At 41.7% G+C, this 25,642-nt stretch overlaps 1 protein-coding gene across 2 annotated transcripts in view; it reads left to right on the forward strand.

Moving 5' to 3' along the window:
• The window catches only part of heatr6 (HEAT repeat containing 6), a 54,915-nt gene that overhangs the window by 1,704 nt on the left and 27,569 nt on the right, over positions 1-25,642 (forward strand). For both annotated transcript variants that reach the window (XM_060936427.1, XM_060936428.1), the window contains exons 2-11: positions 6,222-6,329; positions 8,967-9,107; positions 9,190-9,305; positions 10,502-10,616; positions 10,713-10,814; positions 14,297-14,440; positions 16,589-16,893; positions 21,403-21,580; positions 21,686-21,892; positions 21,974-22,073. In XM_060936427.1, coding sequence (XP_060792410.1) covers positions 6,222-6,329; positions 8,967-9,107; positions 9,190-9,305; positions 10,502-10,616; positions 10,713-10,814; positions 14,297-14,440; positions 16,589-16,893; positions 21,403-21,580; positions 21,686-21,892; positions 21,974-22,073 — 1,516 coding nt within the window. The remainder of the gene's footprint in view (positions 1-6,221; positions 6,330-8,966; positions 9,108-9,189; positions 9,306-10,501; positions 10,617-10,712; positions 10,815-14,296; positions 14,441-16,588; positions 16,894-21,402; positions 21,581-21,685; positions 21,893-21,973; positions 22,074-25,642) is intronic.

The raw sequence follows: 25,642 nt of genomic DNA on the forward strand, positions 1-25,642 counted from the left end.
AGGCGACCGTACTAATCACTACACCACTGTACTGTACCGCCCCATTTTACAGGTGTAAAATACCAAAAAATGAAAAGGACCTGAGGCAAAAGTTTGGGCACCCTGCATGGTCAGTACCTAGTAACGCCTCCTTTGGCAAGTATCACAGCTTGTAAACACTTTTTGTAGCCAGCTAATAATCTTTCAGTTCTTACCTGGGGGATTTTCACACATTCGTCCTTGCAAAAGGCTTCCAGTTCTACAAGTTTCCTGGGCTGTCTTGCATGCACTGCTCTTTTGAGATCCATCCACAGATTTTCAATGATGTTTAGGTCAGGGGACTGTGAGGGCCAGGGCAAAACCTTCAGCTTGGGCCTCTTGAGGTATTCCATTGTAGATTTTGAGGTGTGTTTTGGATCATCGTCTTATTGTAGGACCCATCCTCTTTTTAACTTCAACTTTTTTACAGATGGTGTGATGTTTGCTTCCAGAGTTTGCTGGTATTTATTCGAATCCATGCTTCCCTCGACCAGTGAAATGTGCCCTGTGCCACTGGCTGCAACACAACCCCAAAGCATGATCGATCCACACCCATGCTTCAGAGTCGGAGAGGTGTTCTTTTCCTGGAATTTGCCACCCTTTTTTCTCCAAACGTACCTTTGCACATTGTGGCCAAAAAGTTCTATTTTGATTTCATCAGTCCACAGGACTTGTTTCCAAAATGCATCAGGCTTGCTTAGGTGTTCATTTGCAAACTTCAGACACTGAATTTTGTGGCTAGGACGCAGGAACGGTTTTCTTCTGATGACTCTCTCATGAAGGTCATATTTGTTCAGGTGTCGCTGCATAGTAGAACAGTGCACCACCACTCCAGGGTCTGCTAAATCTTTCTGAAGGTCTTTTGCAGTCAAACAGGGGTTTTTATTTGCCTTTCTAGCAATCCAACGAGCAGTTCTTTCAGAAACTTTTCTTCATCTTCCAGACCTCACCTTGATCTCCACTGTTTCTGTTAACTGCCATTTCTTAATAACATTACGATCTGAGGAAACGGCTACCTGAAAACACTTTGCTACGTTCTTGTAGCCTTCTCCTGCTGTGTGAGCATCAATTATTTTATTATTCAGAATGTGACGGAGTTGCTTAGAGGAGCCCATGGCTGTTGATTTTAGGGACAAGTTTGAGGAGTCAGAGAATCTATACAGCTTTGAAATCTGCATCATCTGACCTTTCCTAACGAAGAATTTGAACAAGCCCCAGCTCAAGAAGCTAATTAAGGTCTGGAACCTTGGTAAAAGTTACTTGAGAACTTAAATGTATTGGGGTGCCCAAACTTTCGCATGGTGTTCCTTTTCTTTTTTCACTCTCCAATTGTACAAAACAAAAATAATACACAAATCTTACATAAAACGCTGAAAAGAAATGTGTCGTCTTTACCTTTATGCCTTTTGGTGATCAGTTCATCTTCTGCTCACAGACATTTTCAGCAAGGGTGCCCAAACTTTTGCATGCCACTGTACATCCAGGACACTTTTTCTATGGAATAAAAACGTGTTCTATTCCCTTCTAGCAGGTTTCGTTCATTTGGTTTGACAGCATGCGATATTGTCAGCATATCGCTTATCCTACATGTATTACGGTACGTCACTCTATCCAATGGAGAATGAGCATTGAATATGGTTTACGATATTGCATGGTCGTCAAGACAACATGACGTCATACGTCAGGGACGTAAAACTTTCGCACTTGAGCGACCGGGACAATTTGTAAACAAGCATGGCCGCCAGGTTTGCTTTGTTACAAAATACGGAAGATGTTGAGAGAATTTTGAAAGAGAAAGACGCGTTGAACACCCGAAAGGAATGTGTATGTATAATAATAATAATAATATTGGCTGGCTTTTTTACGTGGTATATCAGATATATTCCATTCAGCTACTCGTCTTCGACTCGTTCAGTATCATGCTAGCTGAATGGAATATATCTGATATACCACTCAAAGCCAGCCAATATTATTTAAATATATCACTCAGATCCGCGATGTATTTCATTTGAAAAATGTGAGTTTATCAACACGACAAGATAAACTTCCTATCTTCAAGCCAACATGTGATTTTCTTTTTATTATATTGACACATTCACAAACAAAAAGTGCCCAAATTTATCAAAACAGTTCATCAATGTAATCACGACTGACATGTAGAGATTTATATCACGGTTTTGGTTCTCCGTGTTCCGGATGGAGCTCGTATGAAAAATACGAGTGGTGTATTTCCGGGTGTCTCCCATTACCCGGTACGGAAAGTATGAACCGGAACGGGACGGTCCATTACAATAACATTACCTTTTCTAAATATTCAAGGGTTTCATACTTAACTTCTTGTACTCACACGTATCACTCATGTATTCTTTGATTATCCAGTATTATTATATCCCTTCACATCGTATTAACGTTATATTCACGATATTTTCAATCGAAATTGATCTAAAAGCCCGGAACTCCAATTACGGAATATACCTCGGCGTGACATCACACTGAAATCCGTGTTTATATGTTTTGACAATGAAACAGCTAAACAATATATTTTGTTTTCTTCTAACTTTATTTATCATACATGACGGGACGGGTTCATCTATAAAGGCAGGATGATTAATGTAAGTACCGATTAATAAAATGGTGGACATGACGGATGTCTCTGTGAAACTGGAACAACAAAGTTAAAGTGCCATTCCACCATTGGATGTATTCTTTGGCATAAAATACAATATATTTTATGACAACATGACTAGACAGAGAAATCTTTTAGCTTCAAAATGATATATCAAACATAATTTTTTGACAACGACAAGTATATTCATTTTGCGACCAAAGTCACCTACCCTTTTAATTTCCGCGCGGTAGTGAAACGTGATGTCATCGGCAGGTTCCCCTTCTTGTGTACCACGTGTCGGTCTATTTTTAGACCAGGAAACCCCCAAAGTGAGAGAGTCATTTCTCCTCGTATATGGGGGCCAAAAAAATTGCGAAAAATTTTGAGTTAGTCTTTCAGTTAGCTAGATTTATTGGTATTATTTTTATTGCGTTCTATCCGCCATTGCTGATAATGTGTGCCACGTCACACGTCACGTGGTACACAAGAAGGGGAACCTGCCGATGACATCACGTGCGGAAATTAAAAGGGTAGGTGACTTTGGTCGCAAAATTAATATACTTGTCGTTGTCAAAAAATGATGTTTGATATATCATTTTGAAGCTGAAAGATTTCTCTATCTAGTGATACCGTTTATATATGTTGTCAAAATATATTGTATTTTATGCCAAAGAATACATCCAATGGTGGAATGGCACTTTAAGATTATACAGTAGGGTGCATCAGTTGCCCTCACTTTCATAAAATCTGATGCATTTTTGTTTGGGTGTTCCTTTTCACCAATAAAGACATCCTGTAAAATTTTTTGACCGTATTCAAAAGTCTAATGGTGGCACCATGAGGTTCATTTTTTGCCAAAAAATGCTCATTTTATGTTTTCGCGTAAGGTTTGAATCACAATGTTGGACTCCATTTATTGATTTCTTGTGAGCCAGAGATCATGTTAAGAACCTTTGCAAGGGATTGAGAAGCATTAATGTGATTCATAATACATTTGTATTGTTTAAAAGTAGTTGAACAATGATTCAATGAACAGCTAAAACTCAAACTGTGCTTGATAATATATTTAGAATATGTACTAAAAATGTGGATCTAAGATATTTGGTATACTCTATAAGGTGCCATCATGAAAAGTGATCGAAATTTTGTCATAAAAGTCATAAAATAGCAGCTTTTTCCATAACTTTGAGCTCCTGGTGCCACCATTAAACTTTAGAATTTTGTCAAAATATTTCACCCAGTGTGTTTTCTTACCAAAAGGAACATAAAAACAAAAATGCATCATGATCGGAGGAACTTTTCATTTTTAGGGGGCAACTGATGCACCCTATTATACATTATGTAAATAAATGTCACAAAAATCGTATTGCGGGACGGACGGAACACGTGTTATACATCGGACGGAACGGCATATAAAAACCCGGAAGGCAAATATAAGAAAATACGTGACACCACATTAAAATACGTGACGGTACTGTTCCGTCCCGTTCTGTTCTGGGAGATGCGTATTTCCGAGTAAAACACTCGCGTCTATGTTATATAATATAAAGTCGTATCACGATATTTTACAGAGCATTTTTTTTTTCCCCCGACCGAGGCTAGCTTTTCAAAATTGATCAGATTTCATATTAAAACAATGAAGTAGAGCTCTTAGTATTAAGGAATCATCGGTTTTATCTGGTTATTGTAAATTATAGCACAGAAACGTTGACTGGTTTGTGTCGTATCGGCTATTTACAAGTATTTAAAAGTCAATTGTTTTGTCTCGAGCTGTTCATGTGTTTGTCACCCTGTAAAATACCAGAGCTAATTTATTTCAGAGTACAGACGGGACAGTATTTGTGCCGTTTCACAATCAGGATCTTTTGAACTGGAAATGAACTGCACAGAATTTCAGAGCTACAGGTCGTACTGTATGTATACTGGGTGTGTTACTGCGGTGAGAAGAGGCGTACAGTGTATTTCTAAAACTGACAGAGGTGGACAAAGAACCCAACTTCATTACTTAAGTCAAAGTACAGATCCCTCTGGTCAAATGTTACTCCGATACAAGTGAAAGTTCTCCAGTCAAATTGTTACTTAAGTTAAAGTACTGAAGTACTTGCTTTTAAAAATACTTAAGTATTAAAAGTACATTTTCTGTCACCGCATTGTTGTATTATTCCCACAACGCTTATAATACCTCATGCCTCTGAAGCAACCTACTGGATTATTTTGTGAATTCTTAAAATGAATGCATGCTGTGCCATCATGGTGGTTTAACGTTAAGCTAGCTAGTCAGTGAAACTCCACCTGACATGCTGATCTGATCTGATCTGATGATGCCCTTTATTGTCACTACTAGTCACATGTACCAGCGAAATTAGCCGTCAACCTGTCCGTACATATACAACATACAATTGACATAGGGTAGACAGGACAGGAAGACAGGGATGAAGATAAAAAGGAAACACAACATGAGGAGAGATAAGGAAAAAAAAGAACACCCCCCACTATGCTCCTGTCAGGAGTACAGTGTGGGAACATTTAAAAAACCTTTGCATAAGCACACAACAACACAAGTACACTTTAAACATGGGACTTGAGGGGGGGAATCAGGGGTAAGGGGAGGTGAGGGGGGAGGGGAGGAGGTAATCCAGTGTAAGCAAGCAGCCGGCAGTGACCTTCAGGGGGAAATGTTTTCTCAGCAACGGCCTAAACCAAGGCCGGAGCTGTCTCAGGGCGCCGAATCTCGATAAGATATGAATTGTTTGGTCTTTCCAGACGCAGTCTTTGCACGTCCACACCGCTCATCCATATCGGTCCATTCCGTCCATTCTATTCAAATTCAAATTGATCTCCGAAAAACGTATTCCTTGCAAAGCTGAAAGCTGCTCCGAGATGATAACCATTTTGTGGTTAAAGTTCTGAATGTCCACAGTCTGAGTGCCAACAGCTTTGCCCACCACTCCAATCATATAGGGCAGCTTGGTGGGGCTTTGAACAGCTGTCACTGTTGTCTGATTTCCTCGATATACCAGGGCAATGCCTAATCCAATCAGCAAAAGTCCTGTAATCATGGTTCCGAATAGGTAGATATCTTCAATGTCCTCCACAGAAAGAATCGCCAGGCACATGACCCGCCACCGCTCCCACGCGTCCATCGTGTAACCAGCTGCAAATGTTCCGGCAGGACAAACGGGTTCCCCCGAACCCAAAAACTGTATCAATTTCGTTAGGAGACCAGTTTATCAATTCCATACTTTTTAGTTTAGAAAGTAATGCAGGGAGAGTCTCTTCAAAAGTACAGCAGACGAGACAAGACACAGAAGCACAAGCAGGGAAAAAAATGAGGGAGAGGGAGAGCAGAAAATGCGACCGCCTTCCGTGGAAGCACGGAGAGAAAAAATGCTAGCAAACTCTTTTCAAACTCAAAATCATATTGGGTAGCTAACGCTACTAGAAAAGAAAGATTTCTACATTCTGTTTATTTGGCAAGATTATGCTAAAACATATTTCTGAAATAGTGGTTTGGAGTGTCTCATGTGTAAGCCATCCGTCTTTATCAAATCATTCAATGTAAAGGATTTAATTTTTCTTTTAATTTTTTTTACAGGATGTGTGTGCGCTGCTTGTGCACGCAAGCCAATTGGTGAATCACAGCCAAGAACACCTCGTTGTCAAACTGTGCCAGTTGATTCACCAGCTTCTGAACCAGCTACAGGTATGTCATGATTGTAAAGAGACAAACGTCGCTCTGGGTGCCGTGGTGGTGCGGGGAACATCGTTGCCGGATCACAGCAATCCTGAGATCACGTTACTGTCTGTGTCCACTTTCATGTGTCCAAATGAGGTTCTGTAGGTGTTCTCCATTTCCGTGAACGTGTGCAAATTCCTTTCTCGTGCCTAATGTTCCATGGATCGACCAGGATAAAGCAGCTACTGACCCTGCAGGAACTAATAAACTACAGTGCCTTGCAAAAGTATTCATACCCCTTGAACTTTTTCACATTTTTCCACCTTACAACCACGAACTTAAAAGTTTTTTACTGAGATTTTCTGTGACAGACCAACACAGAGTAGCACGTAATTGTGAAGTGAAACGAAAATGATAAATGGTCTTCAAAATTTTAAACAAATAAAAATCTGAAAAATGTGGTGTGCGTTAGTATTCAGCCCCCTGTACTCTGATACCTCTAAATACGATCCAGTGCAATCAACTGCCTTCAGAAGTCATCTAATTAGTTAATAGAGTCCTACTGTGTGTAATTTACTCTCAGCATAAATACACTTGTTCTGTGAAGGCCTCAGTGGTTTGTTAGAGAACACTGAAGAACAAACAGCATCATGAAGACCAAAGAACTCACCAGACAGGTCAGGGATAAAGTTCTGGAGAAGTTTAAAGCAGGGTTAGGTTATAAAAAAATATCCCAAGCTCTGAACATCTCAAGAAGCACTGTTCAATCCATCATTCAAAGATGGAAAAAAGTATGGAACAACTGCAAACCTACCAAGACATGGCCGTCCACCTAAACTGACAGAGCGAGCAAGGAGAGCACTGGTCAGAGAAGAAGCCAAGAGGCCCATGATCACTCTGGAGGAGCTGCAGAAATCCACAGCTCAGGTGGGAGAATCTGTGCACAGGACAACTATAAGTCGTACACTCCACAAATCTGGCCTTTTTGGAAGAGTGGCAAGAAGAAAGCCATTGTTGAAAGACAGGCATAAGAAGCCATGTAGGGGACACAGCAAACATGTGGAAGAAGGTGCTTTGGTCAGATGAGACCAAAGTTGAACTTTTTGGCCTAAATGCAAAGCGCTATGTGTGGCAGAAAACTAACACTGCTCATCACCCTGCACACACCATCCCCACTGTGAAACATGGTGGTGGCAGCATCATGCTGTGGGGATGCTTTTCTTCAGCAGGGACAGGGAAGCTGGTCAGAGTTGATGGGAAGATGGATGGAGCTAAATACAGGGCAATCCTGGAAGAAAACCTGTTGGAGGCTGCAAAAGACTTGAGACTGGGAAGGAGATTCACCTTCCAGCAAGACAATGACCCTAAACATACAGCCAGAGCTACAATGGAATGGTTTAGATCAAAGAATATTCATGTGTTAGAATGACCCAGTCAAAGTCCAGACCTAAATCCCATTGAGCATCTGTGGCAAGACTTGAAAATTGCTGTTCACAGACGCTCTCCATCCAATCTGGCATGAGCTTGAGCTATTTTGCAAAGAAGAATGGGCAAAAATTTCAGTGTCTAGATGTGCGAAGCTGGTAGAGACATACCACAAAAGACTTGCAGCTGTAATTGCAGCAAAAGGTGGCTCTACAAAGTATTGACGCAGGGGGGCTGAATACTAATGCACACCATATTTTTCAGATTTTTATTTATTTAAAATTTTGAAGACCATTTATAATTTTCGTTTCACTTCACAATTATGTGCTACTCTGTGTTGGTCTATCACATAAAATCTCAATAAAAAACTTTTAAGTTTGTGGTTGTAAGGTGGAAAAATGTGAAAAAGTTCAAGGGGTATGAATACTTTTTGAAGGCACTGTAGATGGAAACTCTGACTAAAATCACAGTAAGTTGCGCTAGCTGTTACAAACCAGGACGTCTGGTCACCGTACCCTATAGATCTGGAACGGTAAGAGATAGAGAATAACGCTTCGTTAAAAAAATCCTGTTTTTCATGGATCATTCCGGATCAGTGATCCAGATCAGCACCAAAAGTCAGCAAAGTAATTCAGCCCAGAGGTATTCTTCATGTGAAATTTGGTGATGATTGGTTGAAAACTAAAGGAGAAATAGCATCCTAAAAACATTAGGAGAATAATAATAATAAGAAGAAGAATAAAGTAGAAAGATCCTGAGTGAAGGGAACAATTTGCCGCAGCGCTGCTAGCGCAAATTAATAAACATCGATATTAAGTTCAGGCGGCACAGTGGTGTAGTGGTTAGCGCTGTCGCCTCACAGCAAGAAGGTCCGGGTTCGAGCCCCGTGGCCGGCGAGGGCCTTTCTGTGTGGAGTTTGCATGTTCTCCCCGTGTCCGCGTGGGTTTCCTCCGGGTGCTCCGGTTTCCCCCACAGTCCAAAGACATGCAGGTTAGGTTAACTGGTGACTCTAAATTGAGCGTAGGTGTGAATGTGAGTGTGAATGGTTGTCTGTGTCTATGTGTCAGCCCTGTGATGACCTGGCGACTTGTCCAGGGTGTACCCCACCTTTCGCCCGTAGTCAGCTGGGATAGGCTCCAGCTTGCCTGCGACCCTGTAGAAGGATAAAGCGGCTACATGAGATGAGATGAGATTAAGTTCATCCATTGTTTGAAGTCTTAGACTTTTGTTTGTTTGTAGGTTATTGTGGATGAACAGGCATTGGATGCACTTGTGTCATACTGTATACGCGCTCTGCACACATGCAGCCCATGGACACACACCGAGGTCTTGCTCGCGCTCTCCTCAGTGCTGTACGCCAACGGAGCCAGGTGTCACCGGGTAAGGCTCATTCAGACATGGAGTCTCTTGATTTCGTCTGTCTGTCTGGCCTGTTAGCTTTAGCTCGCTCTTGTTTCTTCAGCACCTTCCAGATCTTCTTGGGCAGAATGGTATTCTTCTGAAGTATGGTGACCCTGGTCAGAGTGATGTCGAGCTCAGACGCTCTGCTGTACACTGCGTGGCCAACCTTTGTATCAGGTTAGTAACTTCAAGTTCAGAGATTTATTTTATCCAAAAGCAAAGCTGACATATGGCTGTATTCCTAATAAAATTCCTACATCGATATATGTTGTAGGTCAGGTGAAATTTTTCAACCTAGGTTTGAATTTTTAACCCAGTTCATAATTTGCTACTTGTATTAGGGAGACTTGCGATATCTCGGGTTCAGTTTAAGGTTAGGATTTGGGAAGACTTTGTATTTTAAGACTGGACTCATTCATAAATTGAAAATATATATCATTCTTTCCATCGCATTTGTCACTGGTCTAGTGGTTAAAGTGTTGGGTTAGGAATCAGAAGGTTATAAGTTCAAATCCTGGTTGAGTATGAAAAAAGATATGTAAAAAATGCTACTTGGGTAGATAGGAATAGGTAGACAGACAGACCAGAGGAAATACTCGGTAGATGTAGACAGAGAGGAAGTGGATGAAAGAAAGGGAGATGAAAGAAGTGATATAAAATCCCTTTCAAGAACCTTAGATAATCCAAAATTTTGCCAATGATGAACTAGGTTAAAATTTTAACCCAGGTCAAAGGAAATCACCTAGGTTGAAATTTTTTGACCTGTAACATATTCCTCATACTTTATCACATGGTGTCCCTCAGGGCTCAGTTCTGGGTCTGCTGCTGCTCTTTAGTTTTGCACCCGGAAAAATAAATATTAGATGAAACAGCGGTCTTAAAATATTCTGTGGCTAAACAGAAGTTCATGTTATTGGAAATAACCTGTAAAGAATGTACATTATAAGCTCTGTCTCTCAAGAATCTAGGAATTAGTGACCGAAACAGATTGCTAACACCTTTGAACTTCAATCGATCGAACTGCTTGTACATGACTTCATGTCAAGTGAGTATCTCGTTTACCCAAGGACACTGTCGTAAACTGTTTAAGCTAGAATTTTAACACACACCAGAAAAAGGGGTTACGTTACACTACATGAGCCCTTATATCACGTCACTAGCCTTTAGAATCAATTTTAAGATCCTTCTAGTCTTCAAATGTCTTAATCGTCTTGCTCTGGACTTCCTGAGTGGAATGATTAAGAGATGAGCCCTGTCTAGGACATGATCAACCTAACGAGCCTGGTTAAAACATGGGGATAATATAGATTCTGTTTATTAATAATAATAATAATAATAATAATAAGGTATAGTTACTTGTGTGTCTGTGTTAGTGTTCCTGGTCATCCCTTTTTGGAAGAACCGTACAAAGGAGTGTGTTACAGAATGTTCCTACAGACTCTTCAGTCACGAAAGCCACCCAACGTGGAAGATCTCGTCTTCTGTACGGTTAGTACTTTCCATACAGCTGCTGAAGATTTTATAAAACTCGGTTTAAACCATTTTTGTTACTTGTCTGTCTTTTTTTTTTTCCCCCCACCTCAGTTGTTACAAAGTGCCCTGAAGGGGATGCAGTGTTTCCTGAATGGTGGAAAGTGGAAGGCTGGTCCTGATCAGGACCTGGGCTCCCTGTTGGCTGTGCTCAAGGTAACACAACACAAACTGAGCTCTTTCATCCATTTATTAAACAGTTCGTATGAGATTCTCCCTGTGTGGGTCATGGAGTGTCTCATATACTGTATTTTGGACACTATTCTGGCTTACGAATCTTCAAGGTGCAATCTGTAATCCTGTTCTGAAAGGAAACCAAACCGTGAGCACGATATACGGAGTCATCCAAAATTATCGGCACTCCTTAGCAGGTTTAGATTAGCAGGTTTTGGTGAAGTAGCTTCATCTCACGCTGAAGATGAGAGGGCCGAGGACCCCGGATGATCTGGAGAGATTGTGTAAAGAGGAATGGTCTCAGATGTCCTGCTTTGTATCACAGAGGAAGTCTAATGGTTAGAGAAGCAGCTTTGGAACCAAAAGGTTGCCAGTTCGATTCCCTGGACCAGCAGGAATGACTGAAGTGCTCTTAAACAAGGCACCTAACCCCCAACTGATTCCCAGGCTGCTATGGGTATGTTGTATGTCACTCTGGATAAATATATTTCAATTAAAGGTTGGATTTTTTTTCATTTTTTCAGTGTGAGATGAAGCAACTTCGGTAAAAAGGTGAATTTTTTTTTCCTACCTTTTTTTTTTTTTTTGGGCTAATAGGGGTGCCAATAATTTTGGTGGGCACTCTACTGAAATGAAAAGGCATTCTTTCACACATGCAGTGTTTAGTCTGTTATGATTCGAATTACAGGAAATGAACTTGATATGTTAAGTACATTGGGTTGCAGGTGTACGGAAGCCACGAGAGGACCTTCATATAATCTTTTTTTATTCACCTTGTTATCCCGAGATAACGACATAATTAATTCAGGATGTCGAAAAAACAACACAACTAATTCGAGATCTCGAGAAAACAAAACCGTTATTCCAAGATAACGACATAATTAATTCAGGATGTCAAGAAAACAACACAACTAATTTGAGATCTCGAGAAAAAAACGTTATTCCGTGATCTCGAAAAAACAAAACAATTATTTCATGATCTCGAGTCAACCCCTGATCAAAATATTGCCTTATTAGGTGATCGATTATTCCAGACATTCTAATGACCAAAGTTGCGTCTATACAGAATGAGAAATAGCCCCAAAGTCAGCATATCACAAGTCTCTTGGCGCACCTGAATGAACCATTTCTCAGCTGTTTACTAGAGATCACGGAATAACGGTTTTGTTTTCTCGAGATCTCGAATTAGTTGTGTTGTTTTCTCGAGATCCTGAATTAATTATGTCGTTATCTCGGAATAACGGTTTTGTTTTCTCGAGATCTCGAATTAATTGTGTTGTTTTCTCGAGATCCTGAATTAATTATGTCGTTATCTCGGAATAACGGTTTTGTTTTCTCGAGATCTCGAATTAGTTGTGTTGTTTTCTCGAGATCCTGAATTAATTATGTCGTTATCTCGGAATAACGGTTTTGTTTTCTCGAGATCTCGAATTAGTTGTGTTGTTTTCTCGAGATCCTGAATTAATTATGTCGTTATCTCGGAATAACGGTTTTGTTTTCTCGAGATCTCGAATTAGTTGTGTTGTTTTCTCGAGATCCTGAATTAATTATGTCGTTATCTCGGAATAACGGTTTTGTTTTCTCGAGATCTCGAATTAGTTGTGTTGTTTTCTCGAGATCCTGAATTAATTATGTCGTTATCTCGGAATAACGGTTTTGTTTTCTCGAGATCTCGAATTAGTTGTGTTGTTTTCTCGAGATCCTGAATTAATTATATCGTTATCTCGTAATAACGGTTTTGTTTTCTCGAGATCTCGAATTAGTTGTGTTGTTTTCTCGAGATCCTGAATTAATTATGTCGTTATCTCGGAATAACGGTTTTGTTTTCGCGAGATCTCGAATTAGTTGTGTTGTTTTCTCGAGATCCTGAATTAATTATGTCGTTATCTCGGAATAACGGTTTTGTTTTCTCGAGATCTCGAATTAGTTGTGTTGTTTTCTCGAGATCCTGAATTAATTATGTCGTTATCTCGGAATAACGGTTTTGTTTTCTCGAGATCTTGAATTAGTTGTGTTGTTTTCTCGAGATCCTGAATTAATTATGTCGTTATCTCGGAATAACGGTTTTGTTTTCTCGAGATCTCGAATTAGTTGTGTTGTTTTCTCGAGATCCTGAATTAATTATGTCGTTATCTCGGAATAACGGTTTTGTTTTCGCGAGATCTCGAATTAGTTGTGTTGTTTTCTCGAGATCCTGAATTAATTATGTCGTTATCTCGGAATAACGGTTTTGTTTTCGCGAGATCTCGAATTAGTTGTGTTGTTTTCTCGAGATCCTGAATTAATTATGTCGTTATCTCGGAATAACGGTTTTGTTTTCGCGAGATCTCGAATTAGTTGTGTTGTTTTCTCGAGATCCTGAATTAATTATGTCGTTATCTCGGGATAACAAGGTGAATAAAAAAAAGGATTATATGAAAAGCCTCTCTCGGCTTCCGTACAGGTGACAGGGTGGTTTTTTTTTAGGTAGATATGAGTTGCCACAGTGGCAGAACTGAAATAAATAAAGAAATAGATAGATAAATAAATAAATGCTGGATGTGATATACAGACATAAATTAACTATAACTACTTATATTTTAGATAATTATCTAGTTATTTATTTCGCATCCCCACCGTGTTTTTTAAGCTTGGGTGAAATTTGTGAGCTCTTCATGCCCTCGATAAAAAGGTTTGTTTTCCTTTTTTGCACCATCGTGTTTCCAGCCAATGAATGAACAAATTTTACAAACACGTTTTCAGCTCTACATATTCATCATTTATTTATTTATTTATTTATTTATTTATTTATACATACATACATACATACATACATACCTTTAATTGCTGAAAACCGAACCAAATCAAACAGCAAATAAATCCAAAACATAAATGTTGCTCTAATTTTGACTCGGAAACAAATTAAGCTTGACGATTGTAAAGTCTGGTTTGTACAACTGTTAAAACTTGAAAGGTGTAGTTCATCTCTAAGGAGCACATTACACATTTTAAACCAATGTGTAAGCAAACTTTAAACCTCCTCGACCTGAATCTAACGCTTACACAGGACTGTGTATCGAGGAAGAAAGTGATTCTGCGTCAGGTTGTGTGCTGTGATTATTTTTACCTCTGCAACGTTCACGTTTATGTTCATGGATAAGTGTCAGAAGGCACGTCAGCGAGTCTGCCTGAGATTACATAACATTACATTACATAACCATGAAACATGCTTTGAGGCGAGTGTGTGATGATTTAAGCATGCAGTTTGCTCAGTGCGAACAAAAGACACCACGTAGCATTTGTCTACATGACACCGTGTAGCATTTATTTCTAAACTATTACTTTAATCACGTTTCCTCTGTTTAAAATGATCGCATTGGTCATTTAAAAAGCACACTGCTACTGTAAGAAGTCCCTTTATCATTGTGTCTGTTTTGTGAATGTCATACTGTATATAGATAACCGTGAATTTATTTCTCTGCTAGAAATTCATGTTTCATGGACTGCCAGGGATAAATGTAGAAATGCCTCCGGTTCTGTATCCAGCGCCTCTCCCTCAATACGACGCTGTTCCTGTGGCCGAACCCGAACCTGCACAGGACACGCCAGCTCAGAGGAAAACACCAGCGGTATGTTGGAGACCTTCCTGTCTGTAATTATTGCTTGGCTTTAAAATGGGAACCAGAGTCAGTCCTACATAGTCCTAGTTCTAATCTTCGCCCTGTCTACTCTCAGGGATGAGAATTTTCCGCGGATCCGCGGAATTCCGAGTTTTTCCCACTGAAAATGTCATTTTTGTGAAACGTGTAAATCCGTTGAGAAAATTTTTTTTTTGGGGGGGGGGGGGTCGGGGTGTGTGTGTATGGTTAACGATCTGTGGTCACCTTATAACGCAGACATCCCAAGTCTCCCGGAAGTTCCGGGAGTCTCCCGCATATTGATAGCGGCTCCCTGATGCCCGCAAATTGGAGAATATCTCCCGGAATCTAGAGCAAGGGAGCAAGAGCGTGCACGCGCAACATTGTCTACCTCGCGCATCTTAGAATGTGCGCATATGACGGAGCGCGAGAGAGAGACTGCGCGTGTGCCTGTTCATTTAGCGCATGCTAGACAAAGAGCATCCTGATTGGGTTACTCAGCAAAATAAGCCAATCAGCTTTCAGTATGGGCGGGCTTTTATCTCTTTTCTTGAGGACCGACGTTTTCAGTTGAGTCAGTGCAGCCTACAGGATCGGCATGGCAGAGAGAGAGAGAGCGCGCCCCAAAAAAACCAAAATACAAAACCCACTTCAGCTCAGATTACACAAAAGAATCTCCGTGTCTAATAAGGGTCAACAATAATGACAGTTTCGCACGATGTACTGTTTGCAGCAGTGGTTTCAGCATTGCCTATGGTGGCTTAAATGATTGTAAAGGACATGTTGAGGTGAGGAGTGTCAGTTCATGTGCATTATATTTAGGTCGACAACAGGCTGGCATAAAAAGACCAAACTTACTGAAGATTTCCGTAAAGTAACAATGTATGAATATACATCATATATATCAAATACACGTCATATATAAGTGTGTATCTTTTATAAATGGGGTTAGCTTATCTAATATAGCATGTTGGGGAGAATCATAGTATCATCTATATTTCTGATAAAATTTTAGGTATGATACCGTGTATAACTCTCCTACTTATTGCTCATTTCATAGGGGGGGAATTGCTGGCGTGTGCCACGCGGGAGCGTCTGCCCAAGTTTTTTAGGCCGAGGTTAACTTAGTTTTTGATTTAAAAAAATTTCCAATATGTAATGCCAATTGTACATGCCTGTTCTTTAATTCAAAATCACCATCTTGATCTTCAGATTGACCATATGGTATCTGTATTACATTCCACAACATCCTGTCCAGATAAAACCTCGTTAGTTCACACAGCAGTTGAAAGGGAAGTGATAAGTGATGTTGAATGTTGCCTGGTTAATATGCAGGACCTCCTGCTACCATGATGACATCAGAAGAAAGCTTAAGAGAATTATATGATAGAACTTTTTTCTGGTTTGCACTTTTTTGAAATCATCAAATGTGAATTGATTAAAAACAAGTCTCTTGTCCCATATTAATCGTTTTCACCTGGGAGTCCACCGAGAAGGGGAATTTATTTCCAAATAAATTGCAACTTTTTGCTGATAAAATTAATGGTTTTGGGGTAAAAAAAAAAAAATAGCCCAAAATAATTAGCTCCCGCCCCCTGGACCCCCACCGGGGCTCTGCCAGGGAAATCGATAAATCGAACAGGATAAAGAACTGTTTCCGATGGGCATGGCTCGATAGTAGCGTTACTGTGCAGATAGGGACACAAACTGTGACGACGTGCCTGACGGAACATATCCGAAAAGTGGACGTGCCAGGAAAGGTTCTGTGTATTCTGTGCTCAGATATGATCAATTATGGAAACGGAGGAGCTAAAAACATCCAGGAGCACATCAAAACAAAAAAGCACAAAGGTACGTTTTACTTAAATTGTCAAAGATAGAGTCAGGAGGAATCTAATATATCGTTACGGTTACCTCCATTATCGCGCACGAGATATATTTATTATCTTAAAGTTTATAAACGTTTTAAACCATCACTGAATTTGAAAAATTTATATATATATATATATATATATATAAGGCACACCCCCCTTTGAAACCCCCCCATGCACGCTTTGCGTGCCCCTTGGCAGACATTTCAGAGTTTTTTTTAAATTTCCCATTCTCATCCCTGTACTCTGACATTACATTACATTATAGTCCCAACAGAACAAAAAGCGAAAGTCTCGCGGGAAAGGGAAGAAAGCCCGAGAAGAGAAGACGACGGATGAAGCAGCGGACGAGGGCGAGGGTGAGGATGAGGAGCCGAATACCAGGCCTGTCAGGAACGGAGCGAGTGAAGGACCAGGACGACGGGATCTCCAGACTGTCTGGCCTCAAACTTCGACTGAACTTAATCCGCCTCTGCAGCCAAGACCAAGCCCCCAACTCTACCCGTCCTGGAAGAAAGGGAGCTCTGACTCGGAGTTCTCCGATCCTGAAGGAGGAATGATGTCCAAACTCAGGTTTGTTCCAGTCAAATCAGTTAAAAAACAAGTGTCACCAGGCAAAACAAACCTCTCCCGGTAGCACTTATGATGAACATGAAGGAAGATATCGTGAAAAAAATAGGTACCCTATGGGCACACGTGGCTACTGCTTATAAATTAAATAGTTTTCTGATCTCGTGTCCATACAGTAAATATATGCTGCGTTCATGTGCTATGGGAAGATGATATTTTCCAGTTGGGAAGTGGTATTTACCAGTGTGTTGTGTTCACATGCTTTTGTTGTTGTTGACAAATTAAAGATGGTGGACCAGATTCAAGTTAGCAATAGTTAGTTAGCTATCGTTAGCAATAGCATCTGCTCTGGATAGGTAAAAACAAACCATAACACATTTTTAAAGGAAACGGATTTCTAACGTATTATATTACACTTGTTAATGACGCAACATTGCATAGACACAAAAAACTACCCGCTAGTACTAGTAAAAAAAAACTTTAGTAGCGTACAATGCTTAACATTCAAGTGTCTTGTACCGCTCGCCGCCATGTTGAAAAGGTTAAAGTTCATCTCATCTCGGCAACTCGTGTATCAAAATTTTCTACGAGTTGCCCAGTGGAAAAGACCACAAGAGGGGGCGTTCATGTGTGTGCTTTCCATGTCGGCGTTTGGTATTTACCATAATTCCCATAGCACATGAACGCAGCAATAACATATATATATATACACTACCGTTCAAAAGTTTGGGGTCACTTTGAAATGTCCTTATTTTTGAAAGAAAAGCACTGTTCTTTTCAATGAAGATCACTTTAAACTAATCAGAAATCCACTCTATACATTGCTAATGTGGTAAATGACTATTCTAGCTGCAAATGTCTGGTTTTTGGTGCAATATCTCCATAGGTGTATAGAGGCCCATTTCCAGCAACTCTCACTCCAGTGTTCTAATGGTACAATGTGTTTGCTCATTGCCTCAGAAGGCTAATGGATGATTAGAAAACCCTTGTACAATCATGTTAGCACAGCTGAAAACAGTTGAGCTCTTTAGAGAAGCTATAAAACTGACCTTCCTTTGAGCAGATTGAGTTTCTGGAGCATCACATTTGTGGGGTCGATTAAATGCTCAAAATGGCCAGAAAAACGTCTTGACTATATTTTCTATTCATTTTACAACTTATGGTGGTAAATAAAAGTGTGACTTTTAATGGAAAACACAAAATTGTCTGGGTGACCCCAAACTTTTGAACGGTAGTGTATTTACTCTATGAGGCAGTAGACACAAAAATGAAGTGTAATCCAAAAATGAGCAATTTAAAAAAAAAATCACAGAAGTAAAATATACCAAGTATTATTTTACTTGTGATTTTTAAATGTGCATCACTGAGAATGGGGATGAGAGTGGAGTGAAGATGCAAGGAGTAGACTTGGTGAATTCAAGTACCTGGGGTCAACTGTGCAGGAAAACGGGGGCTGCGATAGTGAGGTGAGAAAGCGAGTGCAGGCAGGGTGGAGAAGGATTTCGGGAGTCGTTTGTGATAGGAAAGTCCCAACAAAGTGAAAGGTAAGATGTATAAGACAGTAGTGAGACCAGCTGTGATGTATGGATTGGAGACCGTACCCTTAACGAAGAGACAGGAGGCAAAGTTGGAGGTGGCGGAGTTGAGGATGTTAAGGTTTGCGATGGGAGGTTGGACAGGATAAGGAACGAGCACATCAGAGGGACAGCACATGTGGAGAGCTTGGGAATGAAGCTAAGAAAGACGAGACTGAGATGGTACGGGCACATCCTGAGAAGAGATGCAGAGCATGTTGGAAGGAGAATGTTGAGGATGGAGCTGCCAGGCAAATGAAAACGAGGAAGGCCAAAGAGGAGATACATGGATGTGGTGAGAGAGGACATGAAAGTGGCAGGTGTGGTAGAGAAGGATGCTGAAGACAGGGAGCAATGGAGACGAAAGATCCGCTGTGGCGACCTCTAATCGGGAGCAGCCAAAAGAAGAAGAAGTAAAATATACCAAATGTTTGTACTTTATATTATTCTACTCTTACCTTTTATAATTTTCGAAACTGAAACCTCCGTACCGAAGCTGACATACACACGCTGTCGCCATGACCCAAACTCTTATTTCCCGGAAATGGCCCGGCGCTAGAGCTCAGTGGTCTCAATACTCTTTTCGACAACTTCCTGTAACAACTCGGAAGTGTGTCGCATCTCCATCACACATGGGACCACCGGACGAAGAAGGCGAGGAAAGGGGGGACGACCTGGAGTATATTTTAAAATAGTAACACACTTTCCCTCGGTAATAAGCATAAGCATGTCTGAAAGCGATTTCTTTAGTCCATTTATTTCGAATGGTGAACCGAATTGTTTATACTCACCAGCCAGTTTAATCGGAACACGTGTATGCGCACGCGCAGTGCATGATTGTTACACTCTTACAGCACGATGACGTAGTGGCTAGCGCCTCTATATGAGGCAGTAACCACAAAAACCTTGACCGGATGACCCCCAAAATGTTGGAGGTTCTATTTGAGACTCAAAATCAAAAATCAAAGTCCTTCCCATGCCACGTGGCGCAGCCAATCCCCGTTTCCGTAGCCCTCGGCCTCGGGTTACAGCGGGGGGCTAGTCCTCTGGTAACTGCGAGAGTTTGACTCCCCACTCGCACCTGTATTGCAGCGTGCCTTGCCAGACGGCAGTAGGTACCATTTTTATGATGTTCTTTGGTATGACCCGACCGTGAGTAGAACTCGCGATCTTCCGATCAAGAGGCGGACACACTAACCACTAGGCCAACTCGCGGTACCCTATTTGTAGCCTGGCTAACGTGACTTCAAAGCTCTCCGAACATTTGGTCTGGCCAAGCTATTAAGCCAAACCGTTTCCCAGAGCCCGTGGTTGACCCGCCTCCCTGAAATGCCTCAGTTTGCTACTGGTTGAAGCCAGAAAAGGCTGTGACGAAGCTTAAACCAATCACATCACTCTTTCCTCTGACGTATGTGACGCGACGGAAACTGCTTGAGTAACTGGTATATTAAACTCTTACCGAAGCTGGTCGGGAGCAAGGCGAAAATGTCCTTCCTTTCAATAAATACCTCCAGGGCTGCTCTTTGCTCCGTTTTCAATGAGAACTTCCCGTTGAATGCTTTCAATACAGCATCTACCGCTGTAAACAATCTATGGCTTCCGGTCGCAGTTCTACTACGTCAGTGCCTTGAACACGCCTCTACCCAGGGCCGTTGGAGATGCTCAAAGTTGGTTGGTTCCCGATTTTTCGGGAGCTTGGAAATGCTGTAGAGCAGGGGTGTCCAAACTGATCCATGAAGGGCCGTGTGGCTGCAGGTTTTCATTCCAGCCATGCAGCAGCACACCTGATTTGGCTTATTCAATCAACTGACACACCCACCCTTTAATCAAGGGTGGGTGTGGCTGCAAGTATTTGACTGTGTGAAGACAGTTCAGTTGATTGAATGAGCCAAGTCAGGTGTGCTGCTGCATGGCTGGAATGAAAACCTGCAACCACATGGCCCTTCATGGATCAGTTTGGACACCCCTGCTGTAGATAGCCTGCCTGGCCAGACTAAGCTCGGAACAGGCCCTCGTGTTGCATCACGCTTAGGATGGGCGGGCCCAGGCTACCCTATTTGAGACTAATGCCGATCTATCATGAAAGTTTCATGATGATTGGTCCGGCTGTTTTCCCATAATATCGTTTACAAAAAAACAAAACAAAGAAACCCGACCGAAAACAATACCTCGCCCCCTGGTGGACTCCGTCCTGGGCGAGGTAAAAAAATAGCCGTTCCTGTAAATGTGATCATTTTTAACAAGGGGTACGTTTATGTAAGGTACGTTTATAGCACTGTGTAAACTGCATGTTTAAATCATCAAACAATAGCTGAGGAATATAGCTAACAAATATGTAGCATTTTTACTGAAATAGTCTCATAACCCAATGGAAGACTTGTACTTAAAAAAACTAACATAAATAAAATTGACAGGAAGAAGAAGGATCCCGAGAATTGTTTAAAGATGCAATTTGTAATGATTAAAATCATTTCTACGAAGGCTAGGAGCCAAAGGAAGGAAGGTGGGAAGGGACGGCTGACTGTCTCAGTCCCCTGTCAGCCACAGCGAAACCAGGCAATCGTAGGCGTCATTGAGTTCATGGATGCAGAAGACGGCGGATAGCGCTTTCCTCCGAGTGCGTTACGGTGCCCAGTATGAACAGCAGGTCGAAAAGATATGGTTGGTGACCAAAATAAAGGGAAAAGTGTTTATTAGAATGATGAATGAAGCTGACCGATTAAAAAAAAAAAAAATTGGACTTTGCCATGCAGTAGATCTGGATTTATTTGTTTACATTTTGCCGCTCCAGAAAAATGTCGATCCTGACAGACAGGAGAGAGGTCTGAGAATTACAAGCTGGTGTTTTAAATCTGTAAAGAAATAATAATAAGTTACGTACAGTATGTAGTTGTACATAGTATGATAGTTATGAGTATAAAATGATTTTCTCGTGTAGGCTGTACCTGGCTCGAGTGCGACAGAGCGCTCTGCACTGTTTCCTGGCCGTAGTGAAGTGTGTGGAAAAAAGGGTTTTGTATGGCTACTGGTCCTCCTTCATCCCTGACGCTCCAGGCATCGGAAGTCCTCCTTCGCTTACCCTCGTCACCATCGCTCTTAAAGACCCGTCCCCGAAGGTAGCGACTTGGAGCTAATCTGGGGTTTGGAGATGACCAAAGCAGTGATGTGCTAGATATAAAGAAGTTACTGTAAATGCTTATCAAATTCTGTGCCGTGCACAGGTGAGAGCAGCGTCGCTGCAGGTGCTGTCCGCGCTTCTAGAAGGCTCTCGGCAGTTTCTCTCAGCAGCTGAGGATACCAGCGCACCCCGGCAAGCCTTCACGCCGTTCTCAGCCACGCTGGCTGCCAGCTTGAGGGAGCTGCACCGCTGCCTTCTACTCGCACTCCTCGCCGAGTCTTCATCTCAGACCCTCACGCAGGTCATAAAGGTGATGTCAGGTAATGAGTACGACACGTTTCTTCAAATCATAGCAAGTGTATAATGATGTCATGTTGTGTGTGTGTTCCAGTGCCTTGCTCACTTGGTGTCGAACGTGCCCTACAGGCGCTTACGGCCAGGTTTGCTCAGCCCCCTGTGGAAACAGATTCGCCCATACATCCGGCACAGGGGTGAGTCAGCCGCCTTCACCCACTCACACAGCGTGCGGAGTGCAGTACAAGTACCATCCAGTAACCGAAAAACAGAAACAAAAGGTCACATCATGAATAATGTGTTTAAAGATGCAGCTGAACAATGTTTTTACAGAATTTATATGTAATTATTCTTATATGCTCTTAGTCTGGCTAACGCGACTTCAGAGCTCTCCGAGCTATTGGTCTGGCCAAGATATTAAGCCCAACCGTTTCCCAGAGCCCGTGGTTGACCCGCCTCCCTGAAATGCCTCAGTTTGCTACTGGTCGAAGCCAGAAAAGGCTGTGACGAAGCTTAAACCAATCACATCACTCTTTCCTCTGACGTATGCGACGCGACGGGGCTAACTGGTAGATTAAACTCTTAGCGAAGCCGGTCGGGAGCAAGGCGAAAACGTCCTTCCTTTCAATAAATACCTCCAGGGCTGCTCTTTGCTCTGTTTTCAATGAGAACTTCCCGTTGAATGCTTTCAATACAGCATCTACCGCTGTGTCAAAGGCTTGCCGCTGCTCCATGTTCGTGATGTGAATGAAGCGCTTCCAGCATAAATTCTGTAAACAATCTATGGCTTCTAGTCGCAGTTCTAAGTACTACGTCACTGCCTCGAACACGCCTCTACCCAGGGCCGTTGGAGATGCTCAAAGTTGATTGGTTCCCGATTTTTCGGGAGCTTGGAAGAGCTGTAGATAGCTTGCCTGGCCAGACTAAAGGCCAATTTATGCTGACAACCCAGTCCTCGCAGACGGTGTCGCAGACAGTGTCTGCGTAGCCCCCCCACCTTCGCAGACGCTCTGCGTGCACCTCCCAAAAATTGTGACCACCGCAGAAGCCTCGCAGACAAGAGGGCTCTGATTGGTCCACTCTACCCGCTGTACACGCACTTCCGCTTCCCTACTTTCCTGGTTTGTTTTGTTTTCACGACCGGCATTTTTAAAAACACGAGCGAAGATGGAGCAGCATGAAGAGCGGTTGATTGAGGAAGTGAAGAAGTACGGACATCTATACGACTCCAGTTCTAGTCATTATAAAAAAGTTCTAGTCATTATAAGTAACCGGAGGATAAACACTCCATTAACCACACCCACCAACTACTCCTAGCGACTTCTCGCCCCCTTGCGTTGTGCCGGTGAATAACATCGCGCACGCCTATTCCCCCGCTCAACAATAAATTACAACTGTCTGCGAAAAGCTATCTGCGAAAGCCTTGTCGCACGAGCATGCAGAGGCCTTAAGCTCGCAACAGGCCCTCGTGTTGCGTCACGCTTAGGATGGGCGGGCCCAGGCTAATATGCTCTAGCCATGTTGCTACGACTTAAATAAGAATGCTAATACTATCACAGTATAAAGAATTAAACCCAGCATGTTGGCACTGCTTTCAAACGAGAGCTCAGTGTGCGCCGTCTCTTCGTGCACAAAACTATCCGACGACAGAAACTTCAGCCGACGCTACACACTTTACGCTGAGGACAAAACTTTTGCCGACGTCACCCGATAATAAAAATGGAGAGAAAAATACTAATGTATGAATTTAGACACAGGGTCTGTTTAAGCTTAAAGGATTAACAGCGGGTAAACTCGGACACCTGCCAGCCTTTATGCGTTATATGTAGGAACTGGACGTTTTAAAATCAGACGACGTAGCGACAAGTCATCGCTCAGACAGGTCAAAAAGGAAAGTTCTTTATTTTTTTTTCCCCATTGTAAAGATGAGACAAGAGTCGACCAATGTAAATCTGTAATGATTGACACTTTTGTATGTACAATGGTGCTTGAAAGTTTGTGAACCCTCTAGAATTTTCTGTATTTCTGCATAAATATGACCTAAAACATCATCAGATTTTCACACAAGTCTTAAAAGTAGATAAAGAGAACCCAGTTAAACAAATGAGACAAAAATATTATACTTGGTCATTTATTTATTGAGGGAAATGATCCAATGTTACATATCTGTGAGTGGCAAAAGTATGTGAACCTCTAGGATTAGCAGCTAATTTGAAGGTGAAATTAGAGTCAGGTGTTTTCAACCACTGGGATGACAATCAGGTGTGAGTGGGCACCCTGTTTTACAACCCCAATTCCAAAAATGTTGGGACGCTGTGTAAACTGTAAATAAAAACAGAATGCGATAATTTGCAAATCATGAAAGCCCTATAGTTCATTGAAAATAGTACAAAGACAACATATCAAGTGTTGGAACTGAGAAATGTTATTGCTTTTTGAAAAATATGTGCTCATTTTGAATTTGATGTCAGCAACACATTTCAGAAAAGTTGGGGCAGAGGCGTGTTTACCACTGTGTTGCATCACCTCTATTTTTAACAACACTCTGTAAACATTTGGGAACTGAGGAGACCAATTGCTGTAGATCTGAAAGAGAAATGTTGTCCCATTCTTTGCTGATATACAATTTCAGCTGCTCAACAGTTCGGGGTCTCCTTTGTTGTATTTTGCACTTCATAATGCGCCAAATGTTTTAAAAGGGAGACAGGTCTGGACTACAGCAGGCCAGTTTCGCACCTGGACTCTCTTACTACAGAGCCATGCAGTTGTAATATGTGCAGAAAGCAGTTTGTCGTTATCTTGCTGAAAGAAGGAAGGCCTTCTCTGAAAAAGATTTAGTCTGGATGGCAGCATGTTGCTCTGAAACGTGTTTATATCATTCAGAATTAATGATGCCTTCCCAGATGTACAAGCTCCCCATGTCATGTGCACTAATGCCCCCTCATACCATCACAGATGCTGGCTTTTGAACTGTGCACTGATAACAAGCCGGATGGTCCCTCTCCTCTTTAGCCTGGAGGACGTGGTGTCCGTGATTTCTAAAAAGAATTTCTACTTTTGATTCGTCAGACCTCGGGACAATTTTCCACTTCGCCTCAGTCCATCGTAAAAGAGCTCGGGCCCAGAGAAGGTGGAGGTGTTTCTGGATATTGTTTATATCGGGTTTTAACTTGCATTTGTGGATGCAGTACTGAAGTGTTTTCTCAGACGATGATTTTCTGAAGTGTTCCTGAGCCCATACAGTGATTTCCACTATAGACACGTGTCTGCTTTTAATGCAGTGTCTCCTGAGGGCCTGAAGATCACAGGCATCCAATGTCAGTTTTCAGCCTTGTCTCTTGCATACAGAGATTTCTCCGGATTCTCTGAATCTTTTAAAGGCGTCGTGCGGTAATTTCAGCAATTAGGCTATATCATGTGTCAAAATGTCAGGTTTGGTGGGTTATTCAAGCCCCTCGGTTTCCCGCGATCTCAGTGTCACGATCTGCCCGCTACAAGCATTTAAAGTTGACGCGCACAGCCAAATTTAGGCAGCCAGCCGTTAACTAGGTCAACTTATGTGTGACGTCATACCAGTAACCTCCCTTGGGTGATGCTGGCCTGTTGCCATGTTTTCTCTATAGCGTGCGTTTACCAGAGTTGTTTACATTGCGGATTTTGTGGATTTATTCAGTTTGTGGATAGTTTTGAACACTCAAAACACTATGAAATGATGTATTAATATTCTGTGATACAAAATGCCTAATCGGTGTATTGTGTTTGGCTG

The sequence above is a fragment of the Neoarius graeffei genome, chromosome 12 (assembly GCF_027579695.1).
Source record: "Neoarius graeffei isolate fNeoGra1 chromosome 12, fNeoGra1.pri, whole genome shotgun sequence".
NCBI lineage: Eukaryota > Metazoa > Chordata > Actinopteri > Siluriformes > Ariidae > Neoarius > Neoarius graeffei.